Below are 21392 nucleotides of genomic sequence, written 5' to 3' on the forward strand. Positions count from 1 at the left end.
CCACACACCAATCCATTTCCTTCCTCAAATTCCACTGCATTAAAAACACACTGATCTGAAATAACATGTAAAATGTGGACACCCCACCCCGATAAAATCCAGTCGAATTGAAAAGAAACGGTTTGCAGTGGGGACATTGTAACAAAGGGGCTTGGTTAGCTCAGTTAGCTGGACAGCAGAGTGGTGCCAACAGCATGAATTCAATTCCCACACTTGCTGAATTTACCATGACTGGGACACTCCTGCTCAATCTTTTCTCTTGTCTGGGTGTGGTGACAGTCATGTCACTCTGCCTGGTGAGACCAAAGAATTTTCCATTTACTAAAAGCAACAGTCAAGTCTTGTAGTCCTTTGATTTAATCAGCAACTGGATTGAAATGTGGGCTCCTATTAACTGCTGGATTACAATAATTATACAATAAACAAGATCTCTGATACAAGTTGCTTGCAGTTAAATGTTAATTGAAAATGAAAAGTATTTACTCTTTCATACAGGTCAATCGTAAATGTTGCAATAACAATCGGGGATCAGAGATCTTATTAGGAAAGTAATTAACATCCAAAATCAATCAAAGCCAATTGCAACACGTGTTAATTAGCACACATTTCAGAAGTGGGCAGAATATGTTATGATACTGCAACTTGAAAAATTTCAAAGCCAGGTAATCCCAGCACTGATTTTCATGTAATGGAAATACAAGTTTAAGCAAAAAAAAAAGCATGATACAGAAAACTCTGGTAAAAACAGGCTAATGGCATAAGCCTTGTGAAGAGAAAATGATTGAACACCTACAAATGCCTCAAGGTTTCACAAAACACTGACGGAGGAGTTGATGTTATAGAATGTTACATTGTGAATGTTTATATTCACTTTACATTTTCTTTAGAAGCACAAACTGAAAAATAGATTAAGCAGCTGGTTCTAATCTGTGATTAACACACATTGGTTTGCTCTGAGCATGTGATGACTTTTTCACTTGTGAAGAAGTAAGATAAAATAAGTTCTGTTGAGTTTAGATTTCAAACACATCCTTTAATTGTTATTTCAAAGGATCTTAGTTTTTACAAGCGACAGAGACACAAGCCAGTTGAGTGAGGAATGTCTGGAAATCACCCAAGCTATTGGTTCAATGTCAACATCTTTTTGATAGGACACAAAGCCTGGACTTAGTCAGTCAGATGCAAATATCGCATCTGGGTCAGAGTTGTCAATCATTCAGGGCCAATTTCACATCTGGGTTAGGGTAGCTCAATTTTCACACTTGGGAAATTAATCACAGCCAAATTTCAGATAATTCATTTAACACAATGTTAAGTCTCTGTTTATTGAAACCCTCTGGACCAATAAAAAGATGCCACAACAGGAATCTTCCCATTCCGTTTGACAAGTGCGTGACTGAATGAATTACACTCAAAAGGACTACCACTAGGTATTTTTCATAACATTTTAGGAGTACAGAGCAAGTTGAACAGCAAGTCTGAAAGAACTTCCACCTGCTTCGAGTCAGGGTTTCACATTTCAGTCTTGCTGTTAAAGTTTCTAAGAGAGCTCTTTAAGCTCAACAAGAGAATAAGGATTCTCATTTCCCTCCAGCCCCCTCACTGACACGACAATAAAGTTAAATAACCCCAAACCTTTTGCTTTTATCTCAAGTTACACAATAGTGGGCTCCTAACACCCCAAGCGACTATGTGCTGGTAGTGTTTTTACTTTGGGTACCAGCAGGTGATCGATGAGGCTGTCAAAACACTGTGGTAGATGAAAAACTTGGCTTTGGCTCAGTGTTATCAAAACTAATCTAAAATATTTATTCCATCTGCTCCAGTACTTTAATCACAATTTCAACATGCTGCCAAGAATGTGGCCTAACAATAAGCCATAAATTCACAAGCAATTCCTTTCATAAGCTCTTGTTTTCACTTACACTCTAATGTCTTGGAAATAAGGATCATATAAATTTTCAAGTTTTAATTCAGCAGGACATTTAGACAGGGAACAGATTCTAAAGTATTGAAAAATCTTATTGCAATTTGAAGTTAAATCATAATCATAAGCTATTTACATATTAACAGTCACTGCCTTTTAAAAATAATTACAAAGCCCTTCAGGATGTTGGTGATAAGACTTATGGAAATATTAATCATTTCTCACTCAGCTAATTTGTAAATATTTAGCAGTCAGATGCAACTTGATGGAAAATTCTGTATAACCTCTTTTGTTGACAGAATCAAAACAATTTTAAAATCCGCATTGCAGGCACCAAATATAGACTATTTGAAGAACGACATTATTTGAAGTGTTATATTTCTTTACACACCCTAACAAACAGGTAGGTTTAGAAGACATTGAATGCCATCATCACTTTCAGCAGGCGTAGTCAGCAGTGGGCACAGGCCAAAAATGACATTGTGAAATCAGAAAGTCCTGAACTTTGCCAAGTCCTTTTCCATTCTCACATATTGTTCTTTCAACCATTCCACTGCTTTCACATGTTCCTCATCCACCTCTGCACTTTTGCGGCGCTGTTCAATCACAAAGGCTTCCCATTCAGCCTTGCGCCTTTCTCTATTGGCTTGCAGCCGATCATTCTGTAAACAACAAGGAGGAAATGCGTATTTGGCCAGATGTAAATATCTCGGACTTTCTAAAGATATAAGCTGACAACTTTTATAAACACATTATTGTTACCCATTCTTGTTCAGAACGCAAAATTAGCCCCTAAATATTGGCCCTTGACCCGATTGCTGCAAAGCAAGTTTTACATAATCATTAACACAGCAATCAGGTCTTCAGCAAAAGAAAATCTCACTTCCAAAGCCGGAGAGCTTTATGAAGTCTAATCCCACTAAAAATAATTGTGTGTGCACTTTACAAAAACAGACAGTTCAGATTTGAAACTGATGTCTGCAACTTAGCTCATTTTGTGCAACTCAACAAGTAACCATGATTTTAGCTCAGAAGTTACTAAATCTCAATGAACACCACAAAATTTTAAAAAGTCAATTTCCTAGCAGTTCCTTGTACTGCTGTAATTTTGGGAGTATTGGATGAAGAAAACCGTCATGTTAATTTTCTGAAAACACATCAAGTGTGCTATTTTGACAACAGTCATTACACTTCAAACTAATTCATCGGCTCTGAAATGTTTTGGGACATCCTCAGGATGTCCAAGGCGTGAATGTATATGCAACTCTTTCCTTCTGTCTGCTTTCCTGTCAATTCAGAAACACAACTGTTAAAAGCGACATTACTTCAGAAGGTTAAGCAAGTTCAACTTAAAATCTACAGGAATGGTGAAACATATCCTGAATTGTTAATGCTACTTTTCACAAAGACCCTCATTTTAGGTGATCTGTAAATGGCCGCCTTTGTAATTCAGTTTTCTTCCTTCCTAGGTTTGTCTTTTCTATTTCTTGCCAAACTTATTTTTCTGTGCTTGTTCTCTAACGGTTTAGTTTGCATCTGTGACACAAACATTTATTTGTCAGAAATACTGAAGGTTGAACTCTACCATGATTTTGAATGAGTTACTAATCATTTACTAACTAATAAAACAACTTACATCTATAAAATACCTTAAAAGTAAAAGGAATACCAAGATGCTGCTTGGAAGAAATGAAACAATATGAACAGAGACACACTAGTATTAGGTCAGATGACCAAAAACTTGGTCAAAGGGGAAAAGAAGTGATATCTTAAAAAGGATGATAGCCAGCTTTAGAGATTTGAAAATAAAAAATGAAAATTTTATACAGAAGATGAAAATCTCACACAGTACTTAGATAACTAAACAGATCAAGCCAGACTGAGGAACTTTATTTTCTAGATAGGTTATGCAAAGTGAGGCTTACTTTGAGGCACACTTTGCCAGATGAAGCCCAATATGAACAAGGTTGAACATCGATTTCAGTTCGGTGGTGAGTCAAAGATAATCAATATTTTCATTAAGAACAATAAAAAGTTGATCCACACCCCATTCAGTGTGGTGAACCAAAAATACAAGAAACACCTTCCTTCCTCACAATAAGGTACTCTAAAGGTGAATTGTTAACTGCTAGCTTCCACAGTAAGCTAGATTCATTTAGGTCAGTTTCTGCAATCTCAGGAGTGGACTATTGACTATACAAAAACAAAGTTATGGGATTGCATAGGCCACTCACCATTTGTATCCAGGAGATCTGATGAAGTGAGCACATCTAAAGTTGTAATATATTTTTACTTCTTATAGAAGCAGACAGACTTGCTCTACATTTTCAGCAATTTCTGATTTCTAGTAACTGCGATGTTGAAACATTAACTCTTGTATTCTCCACAGACGTTGACTGACTTGTCAAGTGTTCTGTTTTTGTTTCAAATTTCTGGCTTCTGTTGTTTTCTTTTTATGTGCCATCCCTCAATGGAAATTTCCAGAAGCCAATGTGATCAATTTGGCCACAAACAAACAGTCACTCAGACCTCTAATGGACCAAGAGTCAAGGTAAAATAGCAGGGGCACCCAAAGTTACTGCTAATGCATGCACATGCGTGCTGTGGGAGTGAGATCTGTGTACTTAATGCAAGTTGCCAATCATGTAAAAATGGGAGAAAGCTCTATAAATGGATTTTAGAACTAAAACCTTCAACAGCAAAGATCAGGATTCTAAAAACACAAAATTTAATTGGACATTGTACATAAAACTAACAATACTAAGACATCTGTGTCTCTCCTTGCATTATAAAGCCCAACAATTATATTTCTCATCAATAAAAACTCTTCACAATGTATATGCATTTAGGAAGTCCATCCAACGCAATAGGAAAACATATGGAGAAAAACTAGTGAAAGCTGGTAAGAATCAGTTTTCCCATAGTTACTGTGTCAAACCCAGTCTGTACTACATTCCCCCTTTAACCTCTTCTCTGCTGTATGGTGAGCAATGTTTTATTCCTTCATGGGATGATTATATTTGACGTCAAAAAATATAAAAAGTTTTCCGTTACTGCAATATTGTAATATTTTAAGCCAACTTATGGGCCTAAGTATTCTCCATATAAATTCAAGAGAAAATTTGTATTCTATTTATATTTTGAATGGCAGTTACATCAAAATCCTGGTAGTCCTTCCTTAACGGCATTGAGTTTACTTACAGCACTTGGGAGGCAGAGGTTCAAGAAGGCAGATCACCACTACCTTTTCAATGGCAAGTAGGAATGGGCAATAAATGCTGGTCCAGTCAACAATGCTATGTCCTGGAAAGTCTATTTAGTAATATGTGTAAAGACTGTTAGCTGGTATACGTAGCAGAGTAGAGTACAAATAGGTTTGGACACTTACACTACAAGCAATGTACCAAATCAAAACACATATCTCCTGATCCATTGTATTGTCTTGTACTCTATCTTGCATTTGCTGTGAACTGCTTTCATCTTAAAGCCTCTCTTCCTCAAAAGCTTCTTCCCACCTAAAGCCGTTCTCCAAGATATATTTAAACCACCCTCAGAATTAAAAACTTGCAAGTTTTACATACAGAAAAATCAGCAAACAGATTTTTTTTAAAACTCAGCAAATTCTCAAGTTTGAAAATCACTTGCTAATGGTCAGCGTGAGATACACTGCTTGTAAATCTTCGCACCACATGTCCACTAAAGAAAAAGATGGCACTGAACAAAATTAAGTCAGGCTTACTGCCAAAACAATAAGCTGTTAGTGACAGTCTCAGTAATTTGTTTTATTCTTTCATGGAATGTGGACATTGTTGGCAAGGATGCCATTTGTGGCTCAACTTAATTGCCCTTCAGTTAAATGCCTTGTATGGCCTTGACAGAGGATACACAGGAGTCAACCACATTACTGTGGGTTGACAGTCACAAGTACATTAGTATGGGCATGGGCGTTTGCAACAATTGATGATACTTTCATGGTCACCTTTACTAAGACTAACTTTCACTTCCAGATTTGAACCCATTTTCCCAGAGCATTAGCCTGGGCTCTGGATCACTAATCCAGAACTCAAATCAATCAACTTCAAGCTATAACCATAAAATTGAACAGGCTTTTTTTCTAAAGGACACAGATGACCTAATCAAGGCCTTCACAATTATGAAGGGATTGAGAACTTAGAAGTTACAAAAAAAATTCCGTTTGTGGGGAAGACCAGAATCTGGGATGATAGATAAGACCACTCGCAAATACAATAATGAATTCAGGAGAAACTTCAGGGTGGTGAGAATGGGAACTTCTTACAAGTAAGGAGAAGAGATGCCTTAAAAGGGAAGACAAGACAAGCATGAGGAGGAAGGAAGGCATAGAAGGGTATACAAATGAGGTTAAGTGATGTTAGGCAAGGAGGAGTCTGAAGTGCAGCCTTAATAAAAAGTATAGACCAGTCGGGCTGGATGATCAATTCTGCAATGTAAGTGCCATGTAAGCTGATTTTAAAAATTACATGATTCTAATTTACTTCATTTCCTAAACTATTCCTTCAGCAGTCTGATTGGACTCCCAGTGCATGCTGTTTGGAGCATGAAGAATGATAAATTTTGATTTGCCTCAGAGTCGTGCTGACTGTTTAAAATCATTCCTGCTGTGAGATTGTTCCACACGAGTAAACAAACCAAGTCTACATGCAATGGAAACTGGATTGCCCATATATCAAAATTTCATTATAGCATGCGATTCTGTGTGTGAACAATTGCTTCAAAGATTGATGCTCCATTTGTACTGCACTGATGCTGCCGAAAGTGGATAATATAAAATGATGCTGTCAGCTCACGAGACCTCAGTGCCAATTCATTCCTACCAAGTCATGAACCTTATCCATACAACCAATAACGAATAGGAAATGTGGTCTCTGGAGCTAGCTTGCAAGGTCTGCGAGTTGGCAGAGTACTCAGCCACCAAGTAATTCACTTTGCCTTCTGCGAGCCTACATGGATCTTTCTGGAGCAGCTGGGAAGATTCATTCCCTAAAATACTAACATTGCATTCAATAACTGCTCCAGAATCTATTCCAGTTTATAGAAAATTTGGTGGCTTCAGTCAAGATTTCAGCCAAGAATGACTACTCCTGCTTTCAAGTCACCAGGGGCTCTGGAAAAGGTGCTGTAGTCAGATTAGATTACTTACAGTGTGGAAACAGGCCCTTCGGCCCAACAAGTCCACACCGCTCCGCCGAAGCGCAATCCACCCATACCCCTACATCTACCCCTTAACTAACACTACAGGCAATTTAGCATGGCCAATTCACCTGACACATCTTTGGAGTGTGGGAGGAAACCGGAGCACCCGGAGGAAACCCACGCAGACACGGGGAGAATGTGCAAACTCCACAGAGTCGCCTGAGGCGGGAATTGAACCCGGGTCTCTGGCGCTGTGAGGCAGCAGTGCTAACCACTGTGCCACCCACAGAGCCTTGGCCCCAAGGTGAAAGAGGAGATATTTTGGTGAGGAGGGCAGAAGTAGAAGACCAGAGAGAGATAATGGCTACTTACAGATAGAGAATCCTATGGGAAGGGGTTCTATGATTTCTAAAGAAAGTATACAAGGAATGCAATGGGGAAATCTCATGTTAATTGACCCTTTTGCTGGAAAAAATATAATTTGATCAAAGCTTTTCAGTTTTCACTTATTAGGATAGTCCACAAGAAAGCCAATGAAATGGAAAACCATACTGAGAGGAGGGTACAGTTTGGTTGGCATGTTGACTGATTGGCAGGGGCACTGCCAAAGGTAACAGAACAGTTAATGATTGGATCATAAATATTAAGAACAGGAGCAGGCCATTCGGCCCCTGAAGCCTGCTCTGCCATTCACTAGGATCGTGGCAGACCTGACATTTCTCATGGCCACTTTCCTGCTCTTACCTCCAAACTCTCGATTTCCCGACTGTTACGATAAGAGGTAAACCTCTCTGTTAATTTAAACCAGCAACACAGAAAAGATTCACCCAGTGCTGTATTCTGTTAAAATTCGAGGGGCAAAGAACTATCCCAAAAGTCACTATTTAAAGTAAAAGTTAACAACTTTATTCTTTAAGTCGAACAGAGAATATTAACTAGTAACTATTTACAACTCCTTTCTCTTAAATCTATATTTTACCTCCTAATCTACAACACCTAGTCCAATAAAAAAATCCCAATTACGATTTATGAAAAAAAAATCATGTTTCAAATCCAATTTTGCCGAATCTCCTTTAGATTCGCTCCAGGTCAGTTTCTATGTTTTGTGTGCAAACTTCTTCTACAGACAGGTACCTCTCAGACAGCTCTTAAACTAGCAGCCTTATCTGTTGGCCTTTTGGCAGTTCTCTCTCAACTGTTGAGAAATATCTGGTTTTATACTCCAAAACTTCAGATCATTTCATTGCTTTTAATATTACCAAAATACTAAATTCAAACTTGATTAGAGTTTGGTATCTTGGGGCATTATTTAAACTGATTGGCCAAATTTGAATTGGTTTTGTCTCATGGCAAACCAGCTTCTGCTTGCTATTTCAACAAAATTTTACATCGTTAACTTGTTCAGAACACTTTATGCTGTATCAGGCAGGCCTTGCTAGCTTTTCAACTCTCAAAGGTACAGGAGGTCTACATCTTCATAACACTACTGTTCAAGAGTCTATCAATCTCAGCCTTAGATTCACACAAAGACACTCCTTCTACAGCTCCCTGTGGCAAGCAGTTCCAAAGACACTCAACCCGGAGAAGAAATTCTGCTTTACCTCTTAAATTGTACTCCTTTATTCTGAGGCTCTATTTTCTGTTCCTAGACTCCCCATGAGGGGAATCATCCTCACAGCATTAACCCTGTCAAGCCCCTTAAGAATTCGATATGTTTCAAATAGATCACCTCTCATTATTCTAAATTCTAGTGAGTAGCAACCCAAACTGTTTAGCCTTTTCTCATAAGGCAATAACTTCGTACTGGGAATCATCCTATCTGAACTTAGAGTCAGAAACGTACAGCATGGAAACAGAACCTTCGGTCCAACCTGTCCATGCTGACCAGATATCCCAATCCAGTCTAGTCCCAACTGCCAGCACCCGGCCCATATCTCTCCAAACCTTTCCTATTCATATACCCATCCAAATGCCTCTTAAATGTTGCAATTCTACAGCCTCAACCACATCCTCTGGCAGCTCATTCCATACACGTACCACCCTCTGAAAATGTTGCCCCTTAGGTCTCTTTTATATCTTTCCCCTCTCACCCCAAACCTATGCCCTCTAGTTCGGGACTCCCCAACCCCAGAGAAAGACTTTGTTTATTTATCCCATCCATGCCCCTCAATTTTGTAAACCTTTATAAGGTCACCACTCAGCCTCCGACACTCCAGGGAAAACAGCCCCAGCTGTTCAGCCGCTCCCTGTAGCTCAAATCCTCCAAACCTGGCAACATCCTTGTAAATCTTTTCTGAACCCTTTCAAGTTTCACAACATCGTTCTGATAGGAAGGAGACCAGAATTGCACGCAATATTCCAACAGTGACCTAACCAATGTTCTGTACAGCCGCAACATTACCTCCCAGCTCCTGTACTCCATACTCTGACCAATAAAGGAAAGCATACCAAACGCCTTCTTCACTATCCTATCCACCTGCGACTCCACTTTCAAGGAGCTATGAACCTGCACTTCAAGGTCTCTTTGTTCAGCAACACTCCCTAGGACCTTACCATTAAGTGTATAAGTCCTGCTAAGATTTGCTTTCCTAAAATGCAGCACCTCACATTTATCTGAATTAAACTCCATCTGCCACTTCTCAGCCCATTGGCCCATCTGGTCCAGATCCTGTTGTAATCTGAGGTAACCGTCGTTGCTGTCCACTACACCTCCAATTTTGGTGTCATCTGCAAAATTACTAACTGTACTACTTATGCGCGCATCCAATCATTTATGTAAATGACAAAAAGTAGAGGACCCAGCACCGATCCTTGTAGCACCCCACTGGTCACACACCTCCAGTCTGAAAAACAACCCTCCACCACCACCCTCTGTCTTCTACCTTTGAGCCAGTTCTGTCTCCAAATGGCTAGTTCTCCCTTTATTCCACGAGATCTAACCTTGCTAATCAGTCTCCCATGGGGAACCTTGTCAAATGCCTTACTGAAGCCCATATACATCACGCTCACCACTCTGCCCTTATCAATTCTCTTTGTTACTTCTTCAAAAAAAAAACAAGTTTGTGAGACATTACTTCCTATGCACAAAGCCATGCTGACTATCCCAAATATTTCAAATACATGTACATCCTGTCCCTCAGGACTCCCTCCAACAGCTTGCCCACCACTGACATCAAGCGCACTGGTCTATAGTTCCCTGGATTGTTCCCACCACCTTCCTTAAATAGTGGCACATTAGCCAACCTCTAGTCTTCTGACATCTCACCTGTGAATATCAATGATACAAATATCTCAGCAAAGGGCCCAGCAAACACCACCCTAGCTTTCCACAGAGTTCTAGGGTACCCCTGATCAGCTCCTGGGGATTTATGCACTTGTGTTTCAAGACATACAGCACTTCCTCCTCTGTAATATGGACATTTTGCAAAATGTCACCATCTATTTCCCTACATTCTATATCTTCAATGTCCTTCTCCACAGTAAACACTAATGCAAAATACTTGTTTAGTATCTCCCCCATCTCCTGTGGCTCCACACAAAGGCTGCCTTACTGATCTTTGAGGGGCCCTATTTTCTCCCTCGTTACCCTTTTGTCCTTAAAGGATTTGTAAAGACCCTTTAGATTCTCCTTAACTCTATTTGCCAAAGCTGTCTTATGTCCCCTTTTTGCCCTTCTGAATTCCCTCTCAAGTATACTCCTATGCCTTTATACTCAAAGGATTCATTAGATCTATCTTGTCTATACCTACCTGACTAGGAGAAAGTGAGGAATGCAGAAGCTAGAGATCAGAGCTTAAAAATGTGTTGCTGGAAAAGTGCAGCAGGTCACGCAGCATCAAAGGAGCAAAAGAATCGACATTTCGGGCATAAGCCCTTCTTCAGGAATCCTGAACACATTTTTATACCTGCCTGACATATGCTTCCTTCATTTTCTTAACCAAACCTTCAATTTTTTTAGTCATCCAGCATTCTGTATACCTATCAGCCTCCTAAAGGCCATTTTTGCTCCTTTCAATCTACAGACCCATAAAATAGAAAACGGTCACTACAAAACATTGCTCCAGGCTAACTTAATACTTATGGCTTATATTTTTAAGTTTAATCAAGAAACATATCTCAGTGAAACATAATCAAGAGAGAACCCACTCTACTCACTACTGCAAATTTAGTGTAGGGCCACATTTAAAACATTCACTTATCTGTTTCTGTGCTGTCACCCCTCCCGAACAGGTTCCTCCAAGATTAGTTGTGAATTTCACTTCATTTTCCCAGATGCACTACGACGTCCAGCCATACACGAATTCAAACACCAAAGGTAATAACTACGCAGGTTTACTACTATGCCAGTTAGAAGTATTCGTCTCCCTCTCTCTTTCTCTCTCTCCCCTGCACTAACTGACCATTTGCTGCCTTTGTCTGTCCTCTCCCTTTCAAAAAATGCTGTTGTTTTGACTTTTGCTTTCCTCCACAAAGTTCCAAAACAATGCAGCAGCATCTAAAACACTAACTGCTGCTCCTGGAATTCGAGGAAATCACCTCCAACATCTAAAATACCTCAAATAAAAAGCAGCCTGTTACAGCCAGAAAATTTTCCCATCTGTTCTTTTGTTCTTCCTTCTAAAATGAAGAACTTCACATTTTCTCACATTATACTCCATTTGCCAACTTTCTTAACCTATCAACATCTCATTTTACTCTTGTAACCATTTCACAACCTGCCATTCCACCGATTTCAGTGTAATCTCTACAAATTGGACTACAGTACATTTACTTCCTTCCAAGTCATTAATGTATATTTTAACCAGTTGTGGTCCCAGTACTGATCCCTGTGGTACCTACTGGTTGCAAATGCCAACCCAAATAAGAACCCCTTAAGTACAACTTGCTGTTCCCTGTCCATTCGCCAAATCTCTACCCTAGCCAGTATACCATCTCCAACACTATGGGCTCCTAGCCCATGATTTAGTCTTTTGACAAGTACCTTGCAGAATGCCTTCTGGAAACACAAAATCTACTAGTTCCCCTCTATCCACTCTCATTGAGACTTCCTCAATAACTCACAATAAATTAGTCCGACATGATTTCCCATTCATTAAACCATGCTGACTCTGCTTGAGTAATTATCATGTGAGGAGCCAGTGTTGGACTGGGATGGAAAAAGTTAAAAGTCACACAACACCAGGTTATAGTACAACAGGTTTACATGGAAGCACTAGCTTTCGGAGCACTGGTCCTCCTTCAACCATCTGATGAAGGAGCCGTGCTATGAAAGCTAGTGCTTCTAAATAAACCTGTTGGACTATATAATCTAATGTGCAGATTTTTAAACTGAGTAGATCATGAGTTTCCAAATGTTCTGCCATTACTTCCGCAATAATTGATTCTAAAATTTTTCCAACAATAGATTTTATATGAATTTTGCCTCCTATTTTCGAATACGGAGATCGTATTAGCAGTTTTCCAATCCTCTGGAAATTCTTCATAATCTAATGATTTTTAGAAAATTACAAGCAACAAATCCTTTTCCTTAGGATCCAAGCCATCAGGGCTAGGGAACTTACCTGCCTTTAATCCCATTGGCTTGTCTAATTGACTCAGTCAGCTGTCAGGTTTTGTTTATGCCTGGTGCTCAGGTACATGCAGCTTCCAGTAGATACAGCTGCACCCCAATGCAAGTCCAACTGACAATCCAAAATTGGTTGACAATGTAATTCTTCATATAATCAGAATTATCCAGCAAATGGTGTCCAACTGCAGAATTACATCCAATATTGGACACTGTGCTGAAAGGTTTATAAGTGCACACTATTTGGGTACAGGCAGTATCTTGATTGACGCAAATAGTAAAAGGAAATGCTGTTTGGTTTGATTGATCAGTCTTTGGAAAATAAGGACCAGATATCTGGCATCACACCAAAATTCGTATACCACATCAGTAATTTTTGTTTTAGGCAGATGTCTTTTTGCTAGTGTCGAGTTTAATTTGCGCTGTTACTGCATAGTAGCAATGTGAAACAGCTAGTTTCACCTGGTTTTCAAACTTCTGAGATAACTTAAACAAAAACAGAAAATGCTAGAAAACTCTGTAGGTAAGACCATACGACATAGGAGCAGAAATTAGGCCATTTGGTCCATTGAGCCTGTTCTGCCATTCAATCATTGCAGAAAAGCTGGTTGAAAAACCTTTCAACCATCTCCCCATAACCTTTGATCTCCTTGGCAATCAAGAACTTGGCTCTGTTTTAAATATACTCAATAACCTGGCCTCCATCGCCGTCTGGGGCAATGAATCCTACAGATTCATCACTCGCTTACTAAAGTAGCTTTTCCTTTTGTGTTCTAAAGGGTCTTCCCTTTACTCTTAGGCTGTGCCCTTGGGTCCTCATCTCTCCAGCAAGTGGAAACAGCTTCCTAACATCCACGCTGTCCAGTATTCTGTAAGTTTCAATCAGATCCCCCTTCATCCTTTTAAACTTCATCAAGTATAGTCCCAGTGTCCTCAAATGTTCCTTGTTTATTAAGCCTTTCATTCCTGGGATCATTCTAGTAAACCTCCTCTGGACCCATTCCAGGGCTAATTTATTCTTCGTGAGATGTGGGGCCCAAAATTACTCAATACTCCAAATGTGGTCTGACCAGAGCCTTATAAAGCCTCAGAAATACATCCTGTTTTTATATTTTAGTCCTCTCAAGATGAATGACAACATTGTATTTGCTGCCCTAACTAACAACTCAACCTGCAAGATTTTTACTTTAGGAACATAGAACATTACAGTGCAGTACAGGCCCTTCAGCCCTTGATGTTGCGCCAACCCGTGAATCCAATCTGAAGCCCATCTAACCTACACTACTCTACTATCATCCATATGTTTATCCAATGACCATTTACATGCCCTTAAAGTTGGCAAATCCACTACTGTTATAGGCATGGCTTTCCACACCTTTACTACTCTGAGTAAAGTACCTGACATCTGTCCTACATCTATCACCCCTCAATTTAAAGCCATGTCCCCTCGTGCTACCCATCACCATCGAAGGAAAAAGGTTCTCATTGTCAACCCTATCCAACTCTCTGATCATCATGTATGCCCCTAAGTAGCCTCTTAACTTCCTTCACTGAATGAAAACAGCCTCAAGTTCCTCAGCCTTTCTTCGTAAGACCTCCCCTCCATACCAGGCAACATCCTAGTAAATCTCCTCTGCATCCTTTCCAATGCTTCCACATCCTTCCTAAAATGCGGTGACCAGAACTAAATGCGATACTCCAAGCTAACACACTGCACGCCTTCTTAACAACCCTATCAACCTGGGTGGTAATTTCCAGGGATCTACACATATGGACACCAAAATCTCTCTGCTCATCCACAATAACAAGAATGTTACCATTAGCCCAGTATTCTATATTTCTGTTACCCCTTCCAAAGTGAATCACCTCACTTTTCCACATTAGACTCTTAGCTCTGCAGCTTCTCTATGTCGATCTGTAACCTGCAACATCCTTCTGCACTGTCCACAAATTTACAAACCCATCCTTCTATGCCCTCATCCAGGTCATTTATAAAAATGACCAACAGCAGTGACCCCAGTACACCACTAGTAACCGAACTCCAGGCTGAACATTTCACACCACTTACAGCTAGCCAAATTCTGATCCAAACCACTAAACCACCTTCAATCCTATGCCTCCATATTTTCTGCAATAGCCTACCATGGGGAACCTTATCAAATGTTCTGCTGAAATCCACATACACATCAACTGCTGTACAGCACGGGGGGCACAATGGTTAGCACTGCTACCTCAGCGCCAGGGACCCAAGGTTCGATTTCCATTTCGGGCGACTGTGTATCGAGTTGGCACATTCTTCCCATATCTGCGTGGGTTTGCTCCCATAATCCAAAGATATGCAGGTCAGGTGAATTGGCCATGCTAAATTACCCATATAGTGTTAGGTTCATTGGTCCAGTGATAAATATAGGGTAGGGGAATGGGTCTGGGCGGGTCACTCTTTGGAGGGTCAGTGTGGACTCGTTGGGCTGGAGGGCCTGTTTCCATACTACGGGGAATCTAATCTACCCTAATCTATCTGTTTGGTCACCTTCTCAAAGAACTCAATAAGGTTGAGAGGCACGACCTACCATTCACAAAACCATGTTGACTATCCGTAACCAGATTATTCCTTTCTAGAGGATTATAAATCCTCTTGTAATCCTTTCCAAAACTTTGCCCACAACCGAAGCAAGACTCACTGGTCTATAATTACCAAGGTTGTCTCTACTCCTCTTCTTGAAGAAGGGGACAATATTTACTATCCTCCAATCTTCTGGCACTATTCCTGTAGACAATGACAATAAAGATCAAAGGCAAAGGTTCTGCAATCTCCTCCCTAGCTTCCCACAGAGTCCTAGGATAAATCCCACCCAGCCTAGCAGACTTAACTATTTTCACACTTTCCAGAATTACTCTCACCGCTTCCTTATGAGCCTCAATTTCACATCAAGAATCTCAGTATTCACCTCAACAACATTGTTTTTTGTCAGTCTTCACATAGGAGAGGTGCTAAATGAATGACTTTTCCTATCTCTTCCGACTCTGCACACAACTTCCTACTACTGTCCTTGGCTGGCCCTAATCTTACCCTGGTCATTCTTTTATTCCTGATATAACTTGAAAAGCCTAAGGGTTTTCCTTGATCCTACCTGCCAAAGACTTCTCATATCCCCCCACTCCCCGGTTCTTCTTAGCTCTTTCTCTAGGTCCTTCCTGGCTTGTAACTCTCATGCATGCTGAGTTTTCACATCTCATATTTACATAAGCCTCTTTCTTCCTCATGACAAGAAATTCAACTTCTTTAGTAAACCATTGTTCCTTTGCTTGACTACTTCCTCCCTGCCTGACAGGTACACACTTGTCAAGGACACACAGTAGCTGTTCCTTGAACAAAGCTCCCCATTTCAATTGTGCCCATCCCCTGCAGTTTCCTTCCTCATCGTATGCACCCTAAATCTTGCCTAATCGCATCATAATTGCCTTTCCCCCAGCTATAACTGTTGCCCTTAACAGAAACATGGACTAGGACTCCCAAGTCACTTCGCATTTCAGATTTCTGAATTTTCGCCATTTAGAAAATAGTCCAAGCTTCTATGCTTCCTATCAAAGTACACAACCTCACACATCCCCACACTATTTCATCTACCACTTCTTTGCTCACCTCCTAACCTGTCTAAAGTTTTCTGCAGCGTCCCTGCCTCCTCAATATTACCTGCCCCTCCAACTATCTTTGTATCATCTATAAACTTAGTTTGGTAGTATAAGCGTAGAAAGAAGCAGCGTTAATGTTTTGAGTTCTCTATGACTCTCTTTCAGTGTGAGATACCTTACCCATTTAGGATAACTGGAGGTAATGCATCACCTATCATCAACATATCATAATTTGAAAAGCTTCCACTGCAGTTTTGTAAAATGTTCCTTTAAAAAGGGATTGCTTATGGAGTTAATGCAATTTTTTTGTGGGTTTTCAAAATAGTATTAAAGATGAGTCTTTCTACTGCATGACTTTCTTTTACAGCTACATTCAAGTCTACACCTTGCCCACCAATACACTCAAGGACTTCCACAACTGCTGGTGCTGCATGGCCTGGAATACACCATTCACCTGGAAATGATATTGTAATTTAAGCTATATTTAATGCCAACACCACTGTGAAATGGAGCACCCAATTTTCATGTGCTAGGTGCATTATTCGGGGGTAAATATTGGATAGGGGAATGGGTCTGGTTGGGTTACTCTTCGGAGGGTCAGTGTATACTTGTTGGGCCAACTGGCCTGTTTCCATATTGTAGGGAATCTCATCCAATCCAATCCATTAACGTATTTGGTTATGCTCCAATAAAGTTTTTGTTCTTTTTACTATATTACTTGTTTAAGGGGTTGTTCTTTATTTGTTTAGTAGATAATTGTACTTTCAAAAAAGGAGAGAGTATAAAGAAATTCTTATTGATATTGGTCATAGGTTAAAGAGTTATTTGCAATTTTTACTTTGTGTAAATAAGTCAAAAACAGACTAAACAATGACTTTGGGTCTTTTCCTTCAACTGGTTGTAAGAAGTTCAATATTGTTTTTATTGTAATACTGCTTACTGAAATTGAAAATGGGAAACATCTACACGCAATTGAACAGAAAAGCATAGGTTGCAGGTCCTGGAGAAATGAGCAGAGAACCTGCATTCAGGCAGATCACTATAATGAAGACAATCACTGGGTTTATTCAGAATGCAGTTTTAATTACAATAACTAAGGAAAATAAGACTACTAACTGAAAATTAAGCACAGCCAGCTTGTCAACTATGCATGGAGTCCCAGCATCCCAATTCCAAAAAACATTTGGATGTGGAAAAGACTTGTTTTTGAATACAATATATGAAACAATAACACTAACCTGATCTTCTTCCTGCTCCCTCTGTTGGATCCTGTTGGTAATTTGCTTTGCAGCTTCCACTGAAAAGAAATCCCACACACAAAAGCCAATGAACAGTGAGCACCAAGAAAAATATTAGGAGAGAGACAAATTTTAGCAAACTAAATCAACCACTGGAAACCAGAGTTCAAGATTATGTGCACAGATCATGGAACATAACAGGACAGGTGGAGAGAGCAGTAAATATATCAGTGTCCTCAGCTTTACTCACGGGGGCAAGGATTGATGTTGAACTTGTACAAGACGTTTGTTAAACCTCGGCTGGAATACGGTGTACAGTTATATATGGAAAATATAGGAATGTATTAGATAGTGCAGAACTAATTTACTAGTATGATTCCAGGTATGAAAAACTTCAGCTATGAGGACAGATTCAATAAATTGGGACTGTTCTCCCTGGAGACAAGGTGGTTGAGAGGATCTTAGTGAGATTTTTAAATCATGAGTAGGCTAGGCAGTGGATAGAGCAAAGCTGTTTTGCTTATAACAGAAACAAAAATGAAAGGGCATAGATTTAAAGTGATGTGCAAACAAAGCAAGAATAGGTGAGGAAAAAGAAAACTTTTCAGCTAGCAAGTTAGAATGCTCTTGGAAATGTGCTGATGCAGGTTTCATTGAGGCAGTCAAGGGGACATGGGATTTTTTATTTGGACAATAATGATATGTAGGGATATGGGGAAAAGGCAAGAAATTGGCATTGAATTAAAGAGTTGGTGCAGGCATGATGTGCTGGACGGGCCTTCTTCTGCACTGTAATAATTGCAATTATCTTGCACACGGATGTGGATTGACAAATATTCTACAATAGTCGCAGCAATTGTACAGGGGGTGAAAACAGCCCTCTAAGTCAGAAAGAATATGGCTGAACACTCTTTGTTTATTCACTACAAAGAGCTGTGCATTACAGAGTGACATGTTCCAAAGTCCGAGACTATGTGTTGAGGGATGCACTAAAGCTTGCAGAAGGTGCTACAAAGTCTCACTGAGGAAAAAGAAAGTATTGACCTCATACTAATGGACTGCAACCCATACAATCAAAGGAGTCTTGCATGTACCAGACAAGGTTCAAAACAAGTTATTTTTAAAACTTTGTTCATGGGATGTAGATATGGTTAGTTAGATCAGCATTTATTGCCCATCCCTAATAAATGTGAATGTATAGTGTAAATATAACTCTCAATCATATGTGCAGGAGGCATTGAGAGTTGACTCATACGGTTGAAAGAAATGGAACAGTGTGGCATTTCATGTAAAATTTGAGCCGTCATAAAATATGTAGAGGTGAATTGTATGACTAAAATATATTTCTTGAAAAAAGTTAAATATTTGTAAGCCAGCTAACCACAGCCCATTCTTCAGACGATTACACACACAGTTTTAGAAACAGAGCCCTAGCTTCAAACAGGTGTGTATATCGATGTCTATTGCTTTAGCCCTTCCTCCAGTCTTGGGACAGAAAAGGGAAGTTGTTTCAGCCATGACCCATTCATAACAGAGAAGCTGACCAGCTCATGCCTCACTGTAGAGTAATCTGACTGGTCTGATTACTCCAGCAGCCCTGCAAAGCTTCAACTTATTCAATTCCTTTCCAAAAGCAATGATTGAATCAGTCTCCACCACACACTCAGGCAGTACATTCCAGACCTTAATCACATACTATGCAAAAGACAGTCTCCCTCATATTACAATGTTTTTCTTTTGTTGCTGGTCATCTTAAAGTTGCCTTCTGGCTACTGATCTTCCACTACCCAGAACAGTTTCTCCTCATCACTGGCTGGCCAGCATTTATTGCCTGGCCCTAGATGTCTTTGAGAAATGGTAGTGAGCTTCCTTTTGTGAAACATCCACATGCTGTACGTTAACCCACAACGCTATTATGGAGGGAATTCCAGGATGCTGACCCAGCAACACAGTGAAGGAACAACATGTATTTCCAAGCCAGGATAGTGAATGGTTTGGAGAGAAACTTGCAGGTAGTGGTGTTCCCATGTATCTGCTTCCCTTGTCCTTTTAGATGGAAGTGATTATGGGTTTGAAAGGTGTTGTCTAAGGATCTTTGGACAATTTGTGCTGATCCTTGTAGATAGTAGCAGCAGCATGTACTGAGTATCATTGGTAGAAAAAAAGTGAATGCTTGAGGATGTGGTGCCAATCAAGCAGGTGGCTTTGCCCTGGATGGTGTGAAGCTTCTGAAGTATTGTTGGAGATGCAGCTATCCAGGCAAGTGGAAAGTATTCCATCACATTCCTGACCTGTGGACAGGCTTTGGGGAGTGACTCACCACATTACTCCTCACCGCTGACCTGCTCATATAGCCACTCTGTTCATGCACGATATCCAGCTTAGATTCTGGTCAACAGTAACCCTCAGGGTAGTGAAGGATTCAGTGATGGTAACACCATTGAAATAGCAAGGGGCGGTGTTTTAATTATCTTTCTAACTGAAGATTGCCTGGCATTTGTACAGCACAAGTGTTATTTGCCACTTGTGAACCCAAGCCTGGATATTGTCCAGATCTTTTTAAAATTTGAACATGAACGGCTTCAGTATTGGAGGAGCTGCAAATGGTGCTGAACATTTTGCAATCAGCAAACATCCCCAATTCTGACTTTTTAAATTGGAGGGTCATTGATGAAGCATCTGAATATGGTTGAGCCTAGAAGCGGAGATAACTGACTTCCAACAACCACAATCTTATGTGTCAGGTATGACCCCAACTAACGGAGAGTGCCCCTTCATATCGAAGGATTCCAGTTTTGTTAGGGCTTCTTAACGTCACACTCAGTCAAATGTGGACTTGCTTTTGAGGGGGTCACTCTCACCTCACCTCTAGAATTCAGTTCTTTTATCCATGTTCAGACCAAGGCTGTAATGAGGTTAGGAGCTGAGTGGCCCTGCTGGAACCCATACTGGGTGCGTCATTGAACAGGTTATTGCTGAGCCAGTGTTGCTTGATAGCACTGCTGATGACACCTTCTATCACCTTACTGACAAGTTAGAGCAGCCCAATGGGGTGTAGTTGGCTGTGCTGTCCTGCTTTTTGTGTACAGGACATAGCTGGGCAATTTTCAACTGTCAGGTAGATGCCAGTGTTGTAACTGTACTGCACTAGCTTTGCTAGGGGAGTACAGGTTCAGGAGCACAGGTCTTTAGTATATTGCCAAAACGTTGTCAGGGCCCATAACCTTTACACCATTAATGCCTCCAACCATTGAGACTTCAGGTGAAGTGATTCGAATTAACTGAAGACGGGGATCACGGAGGATACTAAAAAGACCAAGATGGATCATCCAATTGACATTACTGACTCAAGATTGCTGTGAATGCTTCAGCCTTATTTTTCAAACTAATTATTTTGCACTTTAATTTGGAACACCTCCTCCAAATCTGCTATTTTCAATTCTTTGCCCCAGCAATACCAATTTATCCATGCCAACACACCCCTACTCCTGTCCAATGTTCCTGGGAAAACACCCAAAGTCAGAGCCTCCATCTTGAAAAATGGCACAACCTATTGACAAAATTCAAGATTGAATTGTCCATCTCCAAGAGTCAACTAACATAGAATACATATCTCTCCAACTCAAATCATCATCAACAGAGATGGTCAAGTAGAGAAACGAGGGAGAGAAAATGAGGACTGCAGATGCTGGAAAGTCAAGAGTATAAAAAAAAATTGTGGCACCTGGAAAAGCACAGCAGGTCAGGCAGCACTTGAGGGACAGGAGAGTAGCCGCTTTGGGCATAAGCCCTTCATCAGGAAAGGGAAGCAAGGTGACAGGGAGAGGAAAAAGGACAACTTATATTGAGCACAAGG

At 40.3% G+C, this 21392-nt stretch overlaps 1 protein-coding gene across 2 annotated transcripts in view; it reads right to left on the reverse strand.

The window, feature by feature from the left end:
- Positions 1-1012: 1012 nt before the first annotated feature.
- The window catches only part of bloc1s5 (biogenesis of lysosomal organelles complex-1, subunit 5, muted), a 30042-nt gene continuing 9662 nt past the window's right edge, over positions 1013-21392 (reverse strand). For both annotated transcript variants that reach the window (XM_072570816.1, XM_072570815.1), the window contains exons 4-5: positions 17537-17595; positions 1013-2589 (exon numbers count right to left, since the gene is read on the reverse strand). In XM_072570816.1, coding sequence (XP_072426917.1) covers positions 2416-2589; positions 17537-17595 — 233 coding nt within the window. In that variant the 3' untranslated portion in view covers positions 1013-2415. The remainder of the gene's footprint in view (positions 2590-17536; positions 17596-21392) is intronic.

Source organism: Chiloscyllium punctatum, chromosome 5 (genome assembly GCF_047496795.1).
Source record: "Chiloscyllium punctatum isolate Juve2018m chromosome 5, sChiPun1.3, whole genome shotgun sequence".
Taxonomy (NCBI): domain Eukaryota; kingdom Metazoa; phylum Chordata; class Chondrichthyes; order Orectolobiformes; family Hemiscylliidae; genus Chiloscyllium; species Chiloscyllium punctatum.